Genomic DNA, 19,375 nt, shown 5'->3' on the forward strand with positions numbered 1-19,375 from the left:
AAACAAATGCTATTATTATAAAGTGGCGCAGGTAAATTCCGGACTAAAACACTATTTAAACAAGATCAGGTAACTCAACAGTATTCATGCAGACTTACAGGTTTATATCAAAAGACTTATCCTAAAAAAACATCCAAGAAAAGAATTTATATCTACCTTACTTGTATTTGATCCCCAGCAGTTGCTGAAATTGCAGAAGCAGTAGCTAAACCTAACTTTCTACATCTTTCAGCCTACCCCACTTCTTATAGTAGAAATGGGGAAAACAGTTGTTATGAAGAAAAATAATGGATTCAAAGTGCTTTTCTGATGTTAAAAGAAATACTGGAATGAACCATTAAAAAGACCTTCCAAACGCTTAATACATTTATTTGATCATTATACACCATTCTCAGACCAATTACTGAAATTATTTATCCTCCATAAAATACGGAAGGTTTTATGTTCTAGAATGCAACACCTTAAAGAAGGGCAAAGAATGGTTACCTTCTTAAAATAAATAGATTTAAAATAAAATAAACCATTTCCCATTTTACCCATGCACAGCTGTGGAAGAGACAAACATGCTGTGTGAATTCTGATCTAGGCTTTCAGGGAATATAGTAAGTGACTGGAGAACGAAGCAGAACTGCAGAGAGTTGCGATGACCTCGCGCTTCCCTACATCCGGTTGCCCTTGAAGGCGTTTTGGGCCGCGCTGGTGGCTGCTGTCGATGCGGCGTTGGCTGCAGCAGTCTGGACAGTTTTGTTGGACATCACTCCTGTGGCAAACTCCTGCTGTGCTTTCTCAAAACTCGCGCCAGTCGTGCGGTAGAGACCGTGCACCTAAAGGGGTGGAAAAGCAGCAAAAAAACAGTGCTGAGCTTTCCATTCTTGGCAGACTAACAGTGACATCTCAGAGGCGAGGCAGAGCTGTGCACTGGGGTTTCCTCACATGTTTGGAAGGACCCAGAAATGAGCAAACAGACTTTTTTTCCACACATGGTACAACTTTTGCTTGCCCAGTGCTCACACAGTTTGAGTGCAGGAATACCTCTTACTTTTTGCAAGTTCAGAGGGGTCTCACGGGTTTTTATCAAAATGTGTGTGGTATCTACTGTCTCAAATAACACATTTAAATACAGAAACAGGCTGCACCCCTAGCACAGAGCACAGGGCTGACAGCTTGCAAAAATATCTTCTGTCTCAATTTGTATACAACTTGCTGTACTCATTGAAAGAGTCACTAACTCTGCACGTTAAAAAAAAAAAAAAAAAAAAAAAGAGACAAACCCAAGAAAGTAGTTTAGAATCTACTGCGTCAATAGCATTTTGGTGAATTTTTTCAACATCAATTTCTAGAAGCATTTTCCTGATACACAGTTACAAGAACAAGCTAAGCTACAACTGAGTATTAACATTATAAAATATCCTAGTAATACAGACCTTTATCTGTAAAGCTAGTCTGATGACCAATAGCGCCACATAAGCAGAGGTATTAAACAATATGACTTAAAAACACTTTAAACATTATTGTGTGTAATTGCTACAACAAAACAAAAAATCCTGAGTAACTTCCTACTACCTGTATATTAAAATTAAAATGCTACTTCTGCCTCATATTCAATCAAGTTACAATAAAGTTGCCAGGTAATATTGCAAAGATATTTGCATTAAAGTGTAGCAAGAAAATAACATTGTACATCTTTTCTTTGTTACAATGTGATTATTTCTAATCCATAAAGATACACCAGGTCACATCTGAGCATCTAGTTTTTTTGTAAAGAATCCAGATGCTTATGGCAGGAAGAGTGAAAAAAAAAACAACTTGCTCCACCACATACATCCTTCTTGCTTGTTTCTTTCTCCTACACCTGAGTATTTATGCAGAAAACAAGTAAGGAGAAGGAACATCTTCAGGAAATGGTTAAGATTTCTAGCTTACTGTAAATAGGCCGGAAGAGTTTGGGTATGTGAAAATCTCTAAGCATAACTGTAGCTGAAGGTGAATTATTAGGATTCCCACAGATGGTCAGCAGAATTACCAGTTACATTTTATCTAAACAACATCTAAAACTCACAAGCACACAAGTATCTAAACTTAGGTCTTCTATATGGGAATTCACAAAAAAGGAAGCAAGGGAAAAAAGGACCTTTCTTTGAGCTTGCATGCCATGCGATCATTAATTGACAACACAACGTTAAATAACAGAAGCAGAGAAATAATGCCCCTTTTTGAGGTGCCAGGCATCTCCCTCTTCTACTGATTTTGATGGAAATTATTTTGGTACGAACCGAAACTTGGCAATCAGGTAAACTGCACTCAACTCAGCCTGATGAATTGCCACTGCAGATTTAAAAATGGCAGGCTGGCACCACAGGTACAACCACAGTGTCCAGTGCATTCACCCACCCTCTCAGGGTGGGCTTACCTGCCAACTGCTCTTACTCAGAGCTATCCTTCTCAGCTTTAGTCTGCAGAAAATTCATGCACTGTACAACCAGCTTTTCTTAACTCCACAAATGCATAAGCAAAAGAGTACAGTTGTTAGTAGGCAAGGCACACCCTTTAGAATATAACTTAATCCCCATTACTTTGGGAGAGAGCACCCATCTCAAGCAGGAAAGCAAAAACCAGATCAAATATCGAAAATAGCAGAGGAGAATAACATGTAACTTACCTTTTTGAACATAACTAATGAGATAACAGCAGATGCTGTGAAAAGTGCAGCTATGATTATCATCATAATGCCAACAGGGATACTCTTATTAAGACCGGTAAGAGATGAAATCCACCCACTGAAGGAAAAAGAAAGAACAAACTTTACTAGCACAGCACATGAACCATTCAGCCCCAGGTATCCACATCAACAGAAACTTTACAACCTCCTAGTTCTGATCAACTCTTGAGTATTTTTGAAGAAAAAGTAATGGGAATTTTATATAAGCATATTTTGGTTCTATAATAAGCTTCTAGAGCTTAGTTTCCATTGCATGCAGTGGAACTATGTGAAAAATTTTAGTAAACATGATTATCCTTGAGCAGGATTGTGAAGAAATTAGAGAGCTATTCATCAGCTTCTGGTGTATTTTTTGTCACCCTGTCATTTCAGGCTCGTTTAAGGCTACATGATTTTGTGGAAGAGAAAATGTCCCTAAAAAGATAGCTTCTAACTTCCTTAAAATATGAAACAAAACCATGCCACACAAGCATTCTCACCCCTCACCCCTCCCCAGCTTTCCTGTGGAAAGACTCATTTAATTGTATCCACACAGTGATGCTTTCTCCATTGAGGTTAATATGATAGATAGCATGAGATTAACGAACAGAGAAGACTACTGTAGCAGTATCTACTTCAAAAACCTCCTCATTCTTCAAAACTGAAATACCAACAGAAAAATACAGTATCAAACTTGAAACCACAAAAAACAGGTTGTCTTAAGAAAAATAAAATATTAAGATGGAAAAGATTCTTTCACAGAAAAAAAAACAACAACTGTAAAACTGGACACTAGACAGCCTTAAAACTTTCTCTACCTTTTTCAAGTTGCCTTGATATCCCCTATGTCCAAGTGGGCTCTACCACAAACTTCCAAAATTCACACTGTAATTAGCATTTTCTGATTATATGGCTACTTTTTGTAGCCCTCCCCCAAGTATCCTTAAAAGCACACTGCACATACGTGGAGAGTTGGAACCCTAAAATACTCTTGTTTTGTTAATATCAATCCAGATATGTATAAAAAAGCAAAATGGCAGATTCAAGAGCAAAACTACTGGAACGGGATCTCTCTTTACAGTACAGTTCTGAAGCAATGCTGTTTTGTCTTGCATACTTTTGCCTTGTCTGCATTTGGAGGTTAGCAGCAAAAACCACTGATACAGAGAAAAGTGTCACTAGCCAGCTCCTGTACTGCCAGTCATAGCTGTCCATGCTACCAGGTGGCTACTACAGCCATGCTTTTAGTTGTATCAGGTGTGCTGGTTTTTTTTTTTTACAAGGACAGTGACTGATACCCTATAGCTTTTCCCTGTAAAATCTAAATATTAGACCTTGACTGGTCTTATTTAACATCTTTATCAATGACCTGCATGAGGTGATTGGGTGCACCCTCAGTAAATTTGCAGATGACACGACATTAAGTGGGAGTGTCGATCTGCTGGAGGGTAGAAAGGCTCTGCAGAGGGATCTGGACAGGCTGGGGCAATGGGCTGAGGTCAGTTGGATGAGGTTTAACAAGGCCAAGTGCCAGGTCCTGCTCTTGGGTCACAACAACCCCAGGCAGCGCTCCAAGCTTGGGGAGGAGTGGCTGCAAAACTGACTGGAGGAAAAGGACCTTGGGGTGTTGGTGGACAGCCAACTGGACATGAGCCAGCAGTGAGCCCAGGTGGCCAAGAAGGCCAATGGCATCCTGGCCTGGATCAGAAACAGTGTGACCAGCAGGGGTAGGGAGGTGATCATGCCCCTGGACTCGGCACTGGTGAGACCACACCTTGAGCACTGTGTCCAGTTTTGGGCACCACAGGATAAGAAGGGCACTGAGGTGCTGGAGTGGGTCCGGGGAAGGGCTACGAGGCTGGTGAGAGGGCTGGAGAACATGCCTTATGAGGAGTGTCTGAGGGAACTGGGGTTGTTTAGTCTGGAGAATTCTGAGAGGAGACCTTATTGCTCTCCACAGCTACCTAAAAGGAGGTTGTGGTGAGGCTGGTGTTGGTCTCTTCTCCCAAATTACTGATGATAGGATGAGGAGAAATGGCCTCAAGTTGTGCCAGGGAACATTTCGATTAGATACTAGGAAGAATTTCTCCACTGAGAGAGTGGTGAGACACTGGAATGGGCTGCCCAGGGAGGTAGTGAAGTCATCATCCTTGGAGGGGTTCAAAAAACGAGCAGATGTGGCACCTGAGGCTATGACCTAGTTTCTAGATTGGAGGAAGTTTGGACTTGGAAATAACTTATGATAAAGTAATATGAACAGTATATTATTACTGCCCAAATTACTTTTATTTTCTCTAACTTTTGCTTTTATCTTTATATTAAATATAGAGCAAGTAACACACCACCAAATTAGAGGAGGTAATGTATAAAAGAATAATTTAAAGAAGTTTACATTGCATGGTGAAATGTTGACCAGCCTAATAAGAGAAGTATCTCACACTCTTGGGATGTTTCACCCACTTTTCCTAGTCAAGAGCACTCAAAAAAATGCTTTTTTGAATTATTTACTTTACTGCAGTTGCTATATGAAGTGAGAGTGTTAGTCTTACTGGCAGCACAGTGCTACAGAAAACAGAATACTCACCAGTTTCCCCATCTTTGAAATCCTGCAGCTTGAAGCACATGTACAGCAAACTGACAGATATATACAAAGAAGAACACGAAGAACCTGAATGAACTGTCGCTCCTGAAGAAGGGAGGGGAAAAATGATTAAAGCAGTCAGTAAATTAATTCCTTTTCACAAATACTGTAGTACCAATCTAAACATTTCCTCTGCACTAACTACAGGAAGAGTGCTTTCATTTACTGACAGCAACCTGAAGTATTAGTAATTCTGTGGTTTGGTAAGAGTGTTTATTTACAAGAGCTGCTCCTCATTCTTTACAACAGTACTTTTTCCACCTGCACCTGTAACAGACGTGAGAATAGCAGCAAGATTCCTTAGTTTTCTGTTCAGCACACAGCAGGGCCTCTTTGACTAAACATAGAAGTTTTGCTACAATTCATGAAGAACAGAATTCTGCTCCACTTTCAGACTGATGTTCACAGTGCTGGCAGGATGGGAAGAAAATATTTTACTTGTAAAAGAAAAAAACATCTGATCTGGTATTCCTAAGACATAATGCAGACTAGAATACTGAAGCAGCTATTGCTTAAAAGCAAAATACAGAAAATAGGTTTACTGTTTAAATTACTGAAATGCCACCCTGACAGAGACTGAAAGGAAAAAAACCCCAAAATTTAAAAATATAGATGTGCAGACAAAGTCTCAAGAAGGACCTCAACTTATTACTATTAAAGCTAACGATCATATGATATTCTTGCTACCAGAGCTCTAAAGGAAGCAGAAACCACTCAGTTAAGTCACAGAATCATATTTTGCCATTAACAGCTCTTCCTGCAGACCAGAGTTTCTTCTTTTCTATTTATTCAACCAATTCAGTTCAATGACTATTTAATTTTCAGCTGAGCAACTCACCAAAAGTTGAATATGCAAGTAATAGTTTTCCAAACCATCAGTGCTCACTAAGCAAAGCGACGGATCTACTGGAGAGCAAATGCAAGTCCAACCGTGTGATTCCTCAAAGATGTGTGGGTACAGCAATGCCTCGTTGTTTAGCAAAAAGGAACACCTCATTTAGTCTAAAGGATACGCTAACTTCTATTTATGGCCATCAAACTTTCTCTACAAGAATTAGTGCATTTTAGCCGAGAAGATCCTCAGTCCCTTAAAACTGAAAAAATATTCCCACGAAATACTGTAAGAGTACAGGATTTAGAATCTCTACACACTGAATTTCACAAAAAAAAAAAAAGTTCCGTTTTGAATGCAAGCCCACCATTCTATTCTTAAACACAAAGCAACCACACCTCATGCTTGTGAAGTCTGCAAAGATTGCTAAAAGCCAGGAAAAATAATGGACTTTCATTATTATGTACCTGTTCTAGTCATTCTTAAGAATGTATTCTTCAATTATAGACACTGTAGGTCACTTAATGTAAGATTTTTAGCTCTAGAGAGTTTTATGAAGTTCATTCAGGAAGCCAAAAATTTGAGACATCTTTTAACTACTAACCTGTTCAAATTCTTGGTGTAAAGGGACAGAGGTTTAATGAGAATTTTATTTAACACTGTTACCAGCCCAATACAAAGGCAAGTATTTCCTGCAACTATTTTGTCAATGGTAGGAGCTATAAATACTTTAAAGGATATTCTTAACTATTGCCATCTATGTTTCAAATACAACTGCTGAATTGCTGGCAAACATAATGAAAACATATTAAAGGATTATCATACTGATAAGCAAGCAAATTCTGGTATCCTAATGCATTTCAACAAGTTTTTAAATATCCTAAGTCAAGCTGAAGTTGTTACCTGAAAGCTCCATAAAGTGGTCTGTACCAGCAGACAAATGAGCAAGGAGTAAAAAGCAAGAACCACAGAATACTCAATCCAAAATCAACCCCTCGTGAAGCATCAACGTAAAACCAGGCCAAGCATCCAAAGATATTAAGAAACAGTGTCACTGTATGGACTGTAGAAGCAAAAGCAAAACAGTCTTAATTAAGTTATGCTTATACAATAAATTATTATAACTGTTAAAGTAATACCCAAGCTAAGCATTTTTAAACAAAACGTCAGTACAGTGACAGTAAATCAATACCCTCTCAATAATTTCAGCAATAAGGTGATTTTTATACAGTTTTCTAGCTTTCAGGTAAGCTCTATATTCACAAGTTAAAGCACCGAACATGAAAATTCAAGTACTATCAGACACATGGTGAAGGAAAAATTCCTGTCATGAAAATAAACATTTTCAAACTTAAAATGATGAAAAAAGAGGTTTCTACAGTTGCAACATTTGATAGTTTTTCTACAGTATTAACTGGATACAGATGTTTAACAGACTGGTAAAAATTTTTTGAGATAAAATTTATAAATTACATAAAATACATCATAATCTTAGCACGGTACACATACCAGTTTGAAAACAAAATTTTCTGAAAAAAAATTTACAGTGGAAAACTGTCTTCCATGTAATAAAGCAAAAAACCACACTTAGTAAGAATGTTTCTCAGTAAAATAAGACCTGCAAGAAGCTGTCGTACATGCATTAACACATATTGCATTTTCAATTATTTCTTATAACATTTGTCTTCAAATAACTGCCTTTTTTCTGCTCTGTTCTTGGCTCAATACTAGCATTTTCTCACTGGCAGACCTTTCTACCGGTTAATTATTGAATTTCTACTACAGAAAACGCATTGGCATTACGAGTTCACAGTTTATTTCAAGTATATTTCCTTCTTAGAACAGAAAAAAAGATACAGCAGTGTTAAGAAACACTACATCCACTACTTTCATACAGCCTGGCACAGAAACTTTTTTCTGCCCAACTTAAAAGATGAACACGAGTTTCTGTCTTTATTCAGCACTACCCAGTGATTCAGGAGTGATTTTGCTGTCTCAGAGGACAGTTGCTGTCCTTGCAGACCAGGATAAAGTACAGTGTAACTAAGAGTCCAGAACCTGCTCCTTGCTGTAATGTTTTTTTTGTTTAAGTTCAGAGAAACATTTGAGTTATTCTACTTGAAGGCATGGTTAACAGAAGACCCAGCAAGATAAGACTCTGAAAAAAAGACTTCAAAATCTTTGCTACCCTCTTAACATAAATAAGCCCTAAACCAACTTAGTGGGGAAAAAAAAATTAATGCAAAATGCCCACATCATTGCATGAAAGGCTGACAAAACTCAGAACATTTCCCCCATACAAATCATAGTTTCCTCTAAGAGTCACCAGAAACAGAAAACTTTGTATTTTCAAATAAAAATCATTTAATGTATCTACATGTCTTAGGAGTGTTCCAAGAGGTGAGCAAAGCAAGTAGTAACAGAATTTGTGTGTGTGTACCTCATACAGCACAACAAAGGACACATCCAAATTCTATCCTTCCTTTGGTAAATATAAGAAAGTTATTAAGGGGTATTCTCTCTTTTTCTAGTCAATACCAGAAAATGGGGAGACCCCTTATATTACAAGAAATATCCACATTCTGGTGGAATTGGAACTTTCCAAAATTACTGCTTCTTTTGTAATTGCATTTATGGTAACATGACAAGCGTTTGCAGAATACCATCAGTGCAGAAGAGGCTTGAAACATCACACCCACTACTGATATTTACCAGCACAACAAAAAAATGCAACTAAGCACCTACTTCACTACTTCCACAGAGAATTTCAGCTGTTAAAATCAAGTATTAGCAAGCTACAGCTGAGGACAAGGGACTTCTGTGACCATTCTCCTTTTGCTTCACTCGCCCTTCTCTCTGCCTGGTGCAAGGAACAGAAAGGCATTTGTTCTTTGAGCCAACAACTTCACTAAGTGACCTCGATAAACTTTGTTGATCTATGAACACACAGGTGGCTTTATGCTCAGGGTAACATTTTTAAGTCCCTTCCACCTATGGCCTCTTCAAATGAATCCATGATACAAGTTACTGGAAGATAATAACCACCTGGGGGCTCAAATGACCTATGGCTTTAGGAGAAGTCTGCAACATGGAATGTCTGTATGACAATAACTTCAGTACTCAGTGTGATCTACGAAAGGCTTCTCCTAGTTTAGCTCAGGAAGCAGTTGATGTTTAAAAAAGAACAAAAGAGCATTCATGCCAGAATAAGAGTAAGCAATGGGAAATTATATTTGTTTAAGAAACATTCAGACTCAGTTTCATCTGTGCTTCCTTGTACAGAAGAATGCTACTTAGATATACATTCCCTCTCTTAATTAACTGCACTTCATCATCCGTTGCTGCTTGAAAGTGAACTGTGGATAAAGACCACAAGCTGCACGGAAGCGATCTGTCATCTACATTATTGAGATGATTATTTTGCAGTCTCATTTGGGGCTGTGTGAGAATAGATTTTTGTATTAAGTTTCATTTCAGTATTGATGGTATTCTCAGGAAATCAAAGTCCTCATTAGGACACACGACAAAAGAACTTCTTCACAGGAATCAACTGGACTATCACCCTGTAATGGATGGCCTCAAGGGGAATGGGATGCCTACAAAATGGATGGGTTTGAATCCACAAGGCGAGTGACAAGCGAGGACAAGGCTGGTGAAGTTTCATCACACAATCTTGGAGCACAGATAGACTTCAAAAGTAGTTTAGGCTTTTGTTCCTTCTTCTGTTCTTTTTCGACAGGGGACAGGTAAGACATGTTCAAATGCACCTTAAAAAAAGTCAGCAGCATTCTCCATAGGAAAAAGATATCTTGTAGAACAGGCTTAGATGAGCACATAACACAAGCATGTGCTATGAAAAACGTGAAGGTACTTTTTTTCTCTACACAGTACATTAGGACTTCAGCTAAAATACTGGACACAGTCCACATGGTAAAATTCTTGATACTACACACTGAAAAAAGAGATAATATGGAGTGGATCAAGCAGCAAATCTGTAAGACATTAACCAAACAATCAGACCTCTAGAAAATATAACCTACAAAGAAGAGATGAGTAAACTGTGCTTATTTATCCAAAAGGAGATTACTAATATGGATAAATGTGTTCTCAGTAACAACAGTGAACTGAAGAGTAAAGATCAAACACAGAACGGGAGAATTAAATAATACACTGGGAAACATAATCATAAAAGACAGCAACACACTAGAACCAGCTTGGAGAGAGTTTATGAAGTGTCTTGGCATCAACACAGGCTGATACATGCACTACTGATCATATCCTTAGACAGAAGGACAAACAAGATTAAACTGCCCCGAAGAAAAAAAACATACCATGAAAGTTGGCATTTTAGGGTATTATTTTTTTACCAGAATCTAGAGCTTAAGTCATTGGGCTTTGAAAAACATTAAAAATCTTGATCATAGAAAATGGAAACATTCACAACCTATATAAAGTAACAAACACAAATGCCACAAGAACTTTGCATAAGATTAAGTAGCTCTTTGTTTTGTAACTCCAAATAAGAAATGTTCTTTGAAAATCAGTACTGATCATTTGTACATGCTAGCAGCCTGTGGAGAATATAGCTGGAAAACACGGGCTTTTAACAAAAAATAAAAAAAGGTGTTAGATATGGGTCAAGAGACATGGGACACTGCACTAGTAACAGCATGGAAAGATCTGAAAAGTAGTGCTGGGTGCTAACAAGCCAGGGAAATTGGCATTCCATCAGCAAGTCACTTAAGTAGCAATGGTCACAAAGCCAAGATAGAACAGAAAAGCTCCACTGGCACCTGGTAGAACACATTGCTAATTGATTGCTGTAGTTCACAAAACCATGGGAGCACTCAGTCAGTAAAAATAAAGAAAAGGTCTCCCAGCATAAAAAGACAAAAAAAATATGTGCAAAGATAAAACCACATCAAGTAGTCAGAAACTCTAACTTCTGATACAAATAAAGAACAGATGGATAAGTTCACAGAATCTCATGTTTTCTCATGAGATAAAGAGCATATAGATCTGAAACAGCTAAGTTTCCTCAGATACATAAATATCAAGAATAAAGATATAAAAATTGCTGCTAACCATGGAAACACACAGGAAACTGAAACAGAGAGGTTTGTTCCTAGAGTTGCTGAAGAGGAAAACTAACCTACTCTACAAAGTGCTGAGCACACAGTACTAGACGTATCCAAATGTGATTATGTTCACAGAACCCCTACACTTTACAAAACCTAGGAAGCTCTGGAAGAGGAAATAAAACGTAGGGTAGAGCAGCAAGCAGAACCAGGCTGGTTTGCTATGGTAATAAGTGCCTCCACTGAGGAAGCTTAGCCACTCTAACGGAAAAATGAGCCAAAACATGTAGATACGATCCTACATCAGGGACTGATTCAACAGCCAGCCCTAAGACCTGGAGTTCTGTACTCAGCCTTTTGGGATTTTTAGCGTGGAATAGATTTTTTCTTTTTTTTTTTTTTTTCTTCTTTCTTTGCCTTTATTGTACCCTTTTCCTTCCAGAGTAATCCCTAAGTCAGTGAGTACTAGAGCTAAAAATGGAAAAAAGCAAGAGGATGCAGTTAAAAATCTCTTTTTAGAAGAAAATCTGTCATGTTAGCATACAAGCACAACTCCTATGTATTTTGGAATACTAGAACATTGCTGCTTCATTTATTTATTGCCATCAAAGGAAAAATAAAAAACAATACTAGTAGGCCAATCCTCATTGCCAAACTTCACCTTGCGTTTGAAACTTACAGCACTTTCAGAACTCAGTCCTGCAAATGGCCAGAATTAGCAATTATGCTAAAATTTTGGACTACTTGATCTTAGATTTCATATAAATCTTAAAAGTCAGATGTATGAGTGAACAGTCACACATTCTATGGTGGATTTAGTTGCTTATTTGAAGATTAATGACACAGCAATGAATATAGAAAGCTATGGATTATGATGAAGTGGAATTCACTTGGTTCAGTGCTGACTGCCCATTTTATGTGTTTCAATTATGTGGTTCAATCACAGTAATAAGATTACCAGATTAACAGGTAAAAATATGGAGATTTGCTAACTAAATCTGAAGCCCTGAAAAAAATACATAAAAGTTCTGAAATTCACATTCCTTTAGCATGCTAAAAGTATATTAAAGGCATCAAAGCACCTAAATCTTTGGAATTTCCTTAGTCTCAGATCAGTTATTAGGCTCTTATCACACTGGACAAGGCAGAAGAAACAAATGTGGTGGCATTTGTACATTTGGTACATCCAGCATTTCTCAAGTCAAAACACAGCACCTGAACAAGTGCAAAATTAACCCCACAAAGATGGTGCAGAACATTCCCGATGTACAAAGGACAGTCTTAACACGGACTGATTCTTCAGCTAATTTCTTTTACGCTACTTGTTTAGCATAATAGACTAAAATGATATTAATTATATAGACTAATAGACTAAAATGATATTAATTCTCCACTACACACTAGGAACTATATAAAACTACAGGTATTAAGGTAAATGGGTATTACACTTCTTAAACTCACAAGTCTACTAACACAGATTGGGAATTATAATTTTTAATATATAGGCTGACTGTAAAACCAGTTAAATTATTTCTAAGTTAATAAATGGTCAAAGCTCATTTTACAATAACAGAGATACTTAAACCAGAAAACTGCAATTTACTAACTAGAAACAGCCTTAGGATAAACTCTTTTCCTGTGTAAGTTTTTCTGAAATAGTTTGGCACTTTTAAAATTGAAGCTAACAAAAAGATTTCACTTCAATATTGGACTTCTGTATTGAAAATAATTTCTCATTACAGATGTTGCAAAAGCCAAAGTAGCACGTATGGATCATTAAGTTTCAACAGGCACTTTGTTTCTTCTTTTTAAAAAAAAATACTTACACATCCACAAATAGTACATAATCTTTACTGTCTTCTGGAATTCTACAGGTATGTCTACAGAAAAGTCCTGGTAAAAACAAGGACCTACTGGAAAATTCTCAGGAAGAGGTGGCCAGTTATTTTTTCTACCTGCAAAACAGGGGGGGAAAGAAAAGAGCTTTATAATACAATTTTAATCTCTGTATACTAGAAAGAGATACACATTGGTCACATGGTTTTATGCATGAGTTTCACAAACATATGGATAAATTGGGCACCTGACCTACCACAATAGAGCCCACCTGGGCTCTCTACCAAGAGCTTTGTAAGCAATCCTCACACAATACTGAAAATAAGACAGAAATAAAATACAATCAAGTGCACACCAATCAAGTACAATATTCTATCTACATAAGACTAAGCAGGCATCTGTAAGTTCATATAAAGCAATAAGATATGAGAATTCTTCACATAGTAAGTGGATACGGGCAGAAGAATTTCTCAGAGTTCCCTAACTTTTAAATACACATTTCCCTGAAGTTTTACCATACTCACACTTTGTTGTACAAAAAGACTCCAGATTGAGAATCCTGATAATTTTAACACCAGGTTGTCTCTAACACTTTGAACTAGTTCCCAATATAGTCTATTGTTGAAGCTTTACCTAAAAGTCCACAAGCCTCACTGCTTAAAAGTCATCCAGCATCACTGTATTTTGATACAGTTGTGTGGTAGAGTGAGGACACCACAAAGGACACAGTGTCAGACACATGGCTCTCCTGCAGCTGATCTATCACAGGCTACAGTGCAGATGCTGCAGAACATAGGTCGTACCAAGCACAGACTCAGAGATTCAACTGAGATAACAGCTGTAGCAAACTTTCCAAAAAAATTCAAATTCTCAATACAAGAGATACATTAATCAACATGTTCCAAAAGTAGGACTAAACTAGAAACTAACCTAAAGGCATCTTTATTTGAAATTCTGACAAGGTTTTGCTTGCAATTTCTAACTTCAACCTTTACTAGCAGTTCATCTGGTAAGAACAGAAAACTTGCATAGCTTACATGCGTGCTTAATTTCTTATTTGTTTCCACACTCAGACAAGACAAAGCCATCAGCTCTGTCCAAACAGGTCCAAAGCACTGAGTTATATGTTAAGTTTTCTGCCTCTTCTACTGAAGTTTTTACCAAGCTTTTCAGAGCAGGGGATTGGCAGAGGGAGCGTACAGAAAGTAATCAAGTAATGCTCCCATCCATATTAAAAACTACTTTGGGATTTCTTAATCCCAAGTGGTTTATGTTGTTTTGTAACTTCAGTCTGAAGTTCTTCATTTTGAAAAGGAATATTCCCATAGATCTAAATCTAGCAAAGTATATTCAGTTAACAGATGTAAATCTTCTCACTTATGAAACCGCTGTACAAAAACTGATGGGTTTGCACAGCACACTTACAGTTTGTGGCAAAATGAAATAGAGATCTTGACTATAGTGTCCAAAGTGTCTTGTGAAAAATTAACACATGATAATTATATATTAATAGTTATACATTAATAATAGCTCTTTCTGCTATTTGCATAGAATATTGTCTGTAACATAGCAAAAGATAAGAAAATACTGTGATGCTCTCCTACAGCTATAAATACTGAAAGAAATCAAAGAGATATTACTTAAGTTACTTTTATTTCTTCTCAAAATGCTCCATTTCTATTCAATAGCATTACTTAGATATTAACCAAGAATAAATATAGCTGATAGCAGAGAGTAGCATGTAACAGAGCCTACATCTAAGACTTTTACAGTGAAAATCTGTGCAGGACAGGACAGTTTTTATTCACTGTATGCACTGTCTCAAGAGAGACAAGCTTTCTTTTCCTGAAGAGACGATAGTACCCCTTCTTTGATCTGTTTCTCCATGTCACTGTAAAACTAAAACAGTTTAAGAAAAAGTGAAATCTCTGCAATTCAAATAAGTATTTTATTCATGCATACCCCCCTGCTGATTGAGACTCTGCATTTCCCTTTCTCTGCGATCTAGTTCTGCAGCTTTTCTCTCCAATTCTTCTTGACGCTTGAGCAATTCTGCCTGGGCCAACGCATGCTCCTGAACAAAAAAAACCCAAGCATTGTTAGATACTGATAAAAAATACAACCACAAAATAAATATTCCAAATCTGTTTTCTGTAATTAAGCATCTACAGTTATGGATGACCTGATATTGCAGGAATTCATACATTAACCAATTATTTAAAGGCAGTATTAATTTTCAAAAATTAGCAAAGCATGGTTTATAGAAGATATTATTCCAGAAGTGTACTGAAGTAATTATAATTAAAACATATCTAATGCCTGAAAGTTACAGACAAACCTTTGAGATTTGTGTGTAAGCAGGTGGTTCTTCTGTTGGTTTCATTATTGCTGGCTGGGTACTGGGCACATTAGGCATCTTCACATTTCCTGGAGGAGGCTGAGAAAACAAGAGACAATTACATGGAAGAAGTTTCCTATTCTAGTAATAGCTTTTCATTAACTCTGTAAGAAACAATCTATTTGTCTTAAAGGAAGCATTACTGACAAACTAAATCTGATATGCCACCTGCAATATTTACAAACTTTAGGAAAAAGAAGTTAACTATATCCTGTGGTGCAGTGCTCTGCTTATTTTGTTTTGCACCGTGCTGCCTGCCATGAACACATGTTGAATTTCTGTAGATCAGTAGAATTCATCTACTTGGTCACAATAAGAATACAGGTTACAAGAAGCTTTCAGTACTCAGTAGTTGTTCAGTCGTTTTCTTTTTTACTTTTTAAAATCCTCTCCTCCTTACTCCTATTTGTCATCCTCTCCGACTTCCTCCACACCTCTCTATCATACACAACACTAAACAGCAGCTTTCATACCAAGGAAGAAACTACTGCCTAGATTGAAGTTATGAACTGAACTTTACTGAAGATCAGTAAAGCACTACTATGTTATTTCATTCTTAAATACACTTAGGTGTAAACTACAATTATTTCTTTGTGTGGAGTTTGCAACATGAAAGACTTTCCTGTTCTGTGATCTTGTAAGACAGAGAACCACTTCTTCCTAGTAAGACTGAAATCCAGAACAAAAACACAGTGAGAAGTTTTCCATACAAAACCAATCAAGAATCAACTAGTTGCCACTAACCTGGCAAATTTAGTCCAGATTATCTGCATCTTTTCTACCCATTTTTTGAAATATGCAAATGCAATACACTGTAAACATCATGTGTGAGTAAATTCTGCCTATGTGTGTGATACTGTAGCATATCTCGGCAACATCAGCTGATTCCAGCATTTCAAAATTATCTTTTCACTTCATGTACCAGCTCTTGACAGAATACTGACATATCAGAGAGATCTCCTTTTTCAGAAACGCCTGGCGATTTAAGCTTTTCTTCTCAAGAAAGATTATTCAGCAGTGTAGGATGAAGACAACCCAAGGCCAAGTGCCAGGTCCTGCACTTGGGTCACAACAACCCCAGGCAACGCTACAGGCCCGGGGAGGAGTGGCTGGAGAGTGCCCAGTGTAAAAAAGATATGAAGGTGTTGGTCAACAGCCAGCAGAACATGAGCCAGCAGTGTGCCCGGCTGGCCAAGAAGGCCAATGGCATCCTGGCCAACAGTGGTCACAGCAAAATCAGTGAAGCGATTGTCCCTCTGTTCTTGGAACTAGTGAAGCCACACCTCAAATAATGTGTTCAGTTTTGGGCACCTCAATACAAGAAAAACACTGACATGCTGATATGGGTCCACAGAAGGGCAACAAAGCTGGTGAAGAGTCTAGAGCACAAGTCTTACGGGGACCAGCCGAGGAAACTGGGGTTGTTTATCCTGGAAAAAAGTAGGCTCAGGAGACACCTTATCACCCTCTACAGCTACCTGAAAGGAGGCTGTAGCGATGCAGGTGTCAGTCTCTTCTGTCAGGTGACAGGACAGGAGGAAATGGCCTCAAGCTGGTGCCAGAGGAGGCTTAGAGCAGACATAAAGGAAAACTTCTTCACTGGAACAGGCTGCCCAAGGAAGTAGTTGAGTCACCACCCCTAGCGTAGATGTGGTGCTTAAGGACATTGTTTAGTGCTGGGCTTGGCAGTGTTAGGTAAATGGTTGGACTTGATGATCTTGAGTGTCTTTTCAACCTAGATTATTCTATGACTCTATGAAGCTGGTTAAAGACAGTTAATATTGCTATTCCATATGTTGGAGCATTCTGTGATAAGGAAAAAGGCCTCTATGACAAATGCCACAAACATCCAGAGTTTATCATCTTCTGCTTCAAACATAAGATACAATACCCGCACTACAGTAACAAAAAGCTACTGAACAAAAAAAACTCATGCATTATGCATTGTAGGCCAGAACATTGCTACAAAAGCCAAAAAGAACACGTCTGATTATTGTGTCTCTGTGGCTAAAGTAAAAAGAGCTTTTAAATGGTAACTGATAAAGAGCTGCTGCTAAACCAATAAGCAAGACTATTCACAATCTCCAGCAAGGACTCAAGTAGCCCTCCCATAACACGGTAAAATGTAATAGTAATATTACATGTAATAGTGTAGAAAGGTGGACTGTCAGACTAGAAAATACTTGAAAAATGAATTCCAGATACTTATATTTGCCACACCAGTGCAAAGCATGACAAACACCTTCCTTGACCAGATGTCTATGCTGTGCTTGATGCACCTCAAGACACATTTGGCCCTTTTTCACTGCCAGGGCACACTGTTGACTCATATTCAACTTGCCATCAACTCAAACCAGGATTACCCCATTCCAGGTGCAAAATCTCACACTTGCTCTTGTTAAATTTCACACGACTGGTGACTGTCCAGCTCTCTAGTCTATCCAGATCTCTCTGTAAAGCCTCTGTACCTTCAAGGGAGTCCACAGCTCCTCCTAGTTTAATATCACTGGCAAATTTACTTAATGTACTTGCCTCCAGACCATTTATAAAAACATTAAAGAGCACTGGCCCTAAAACTGAGCCATAGGAACCCCACTGACCACCAGCCTAATATAAGCCCATTTCTTATACCTCTTTGAGCGCAACCCATCAGTGAATTGCTCTCCCAACATATTATGGACTTGTCTAGCTGTGTGCTGGACATTCTGTCCAGCAGGATACTGCAAGAGAGAGTATCAAGATCTTTGCTAAAGTCCAAAACCACCCCATCTACAGAATTCCCCTGGTCAACTAGGTGGGTGATCTTGCCATAATAGGAATTTAAATTCTTTAAACCAGAAAAGTTCCTTAGCTGCCTTCCAAGATGAGAACCACCAGGCAAACCACCTGAAGGCTGTGTGTGACTATGCTGGATTCTCTTGCACCTTTCCAGGGAAACTATGCTCGATCAAGTCTCTGAAATGCCTGTACAGCACGGCACACGGCACGGGGAGTACAGCAGGAGAACGAGAGATCTGGGTGCGGCTGCAGGGCCACGATCTCACTGTGGGTGTCAGGCAGGGTGGGGCAGGTTGCATGACTGCAATGCTGTCAGGGATGCCCACGTACTTTTCAGAGAAGTCAGACCAGCAGGGCGAGGTGGTGGGGTTGCTCTTGATGTGAGCGAGCAACTGGGAGGTATCGAGCTCTGCCTAGAGGGGGATGAAGAACATGTTGAAAGCTTATAAGAAAAAAGTGGCAGGTTAATAAGGGTGACACTGTTGTGGCTGTTTGCTGTGGGCCACCTGACCAGGAAGAGGAAGTCAATTAAGTCTTCCACAGTCAGCTGAAAGCAGCCTCATAATCACATGTCTTGGTTCTCACTGGGGACTTCAAACACACTGATATTTGCTGGAAAGACAATGCAGGGTCTTGCACAGAGTCCGGGGGTTCCTGCAGAGCCATGATGATAACTTTTTGACACAGGACTTGGAGGAGCCAACAAGGAGAAGCATGCTGCTGGACCCTGTACTAAAGAAGAAAGAAGGTCTGGCTGTGGACCTCAGGGCAGCCTTGGCTGCAGTGACCATGACATAGTAGAGTTCAGGACCATGCAAGGAAGGAGTAGACCAGTAAGTAGGATTGCAACCCTGGACTTCAGGAGAACTAAACTGGGCCTCTTCAAAGACCTACTTGGAGGAATCTCATGGGTTAGGGCTCTAGAAGGTAGGAGGCTGCCCAAAAGCTGGTTAATATTCAAGCACCACTTCCTCCAAGCTCATCGGTGCATTCCTATCAGTAAAAAACACAAGTAGAGGAGGCAGAAGACCTGCCTGGATGAGCAAGGAGCTTGTGGAAAAACTCCAATGGAAGAAGCAAGTTTACGGTATGTGGAAAAGGGGACTGGCCACTT

The 19,375-nt window shown here is 38.6% G+C and overlaps 1 protein-coding gene across 1 annotated transcript in view; it reads right to left on the reverse strand.

The window, feature by feature from the left end:
• Window positions 1-359: 359 nt before the first annotated feature.
• Window positions 360-19,375, reverse strand: part of SCAMP1 (secretory carrier membrane protein 1) — a 24,313-nt gene continuing 5,297 nt past the window's right edge. Inside the window, exons 2-8 of the mRNA XM_008937027.1 lie at window positions 15,424-15,522; window positions 15,048-15,159; window positions 13,076-13,204; window positions 7,075-7,234; window positions 5,283-5,384; window positions 2,660-2,777; window positions 360-824 (exon numbers count right to left, since the gene is read on the reverse strand). Of these exons, the coding sequence (XP_008935275.1) occupies window positions 660-824; window positions 2,660-2,777; window positions 5,283-5,384; window positions 7,075-7,234; window positions 13,076-13,204; window positions 15,048-15,159; window positions 15,424-15,501 (864 nt within the window). The 5' untranslated portion in view covers window positions 15,502-15,522 and the 3' untranslated portion in view covers window positions 360-659. The remainder of the gene's footprint in view (window positions 825-2,659; window positions 2,778-5,282; window positions 5,385-7,074; window positions 7,235-13,075; window positions 13,205-15,047; window positions 15,160-15,423; window positions 15,523-19,375) is intronic.

Source organism: Merops nubicus, unplaced genomic scaffold (assembly GCF_000691845.1).
Source record: "Merops nubicus isolate BGI_N331 unplaced genomic scaffold, ASM69184v1 scaffold14953, whole genome shotgun sequence".
Taxonomy (NCBI): domain Eukaryota; kingdom Metazoa; phylum Chordata; class Aves; order Coraciiformes; family Meropidae; genus Merops; species Merops nubicus.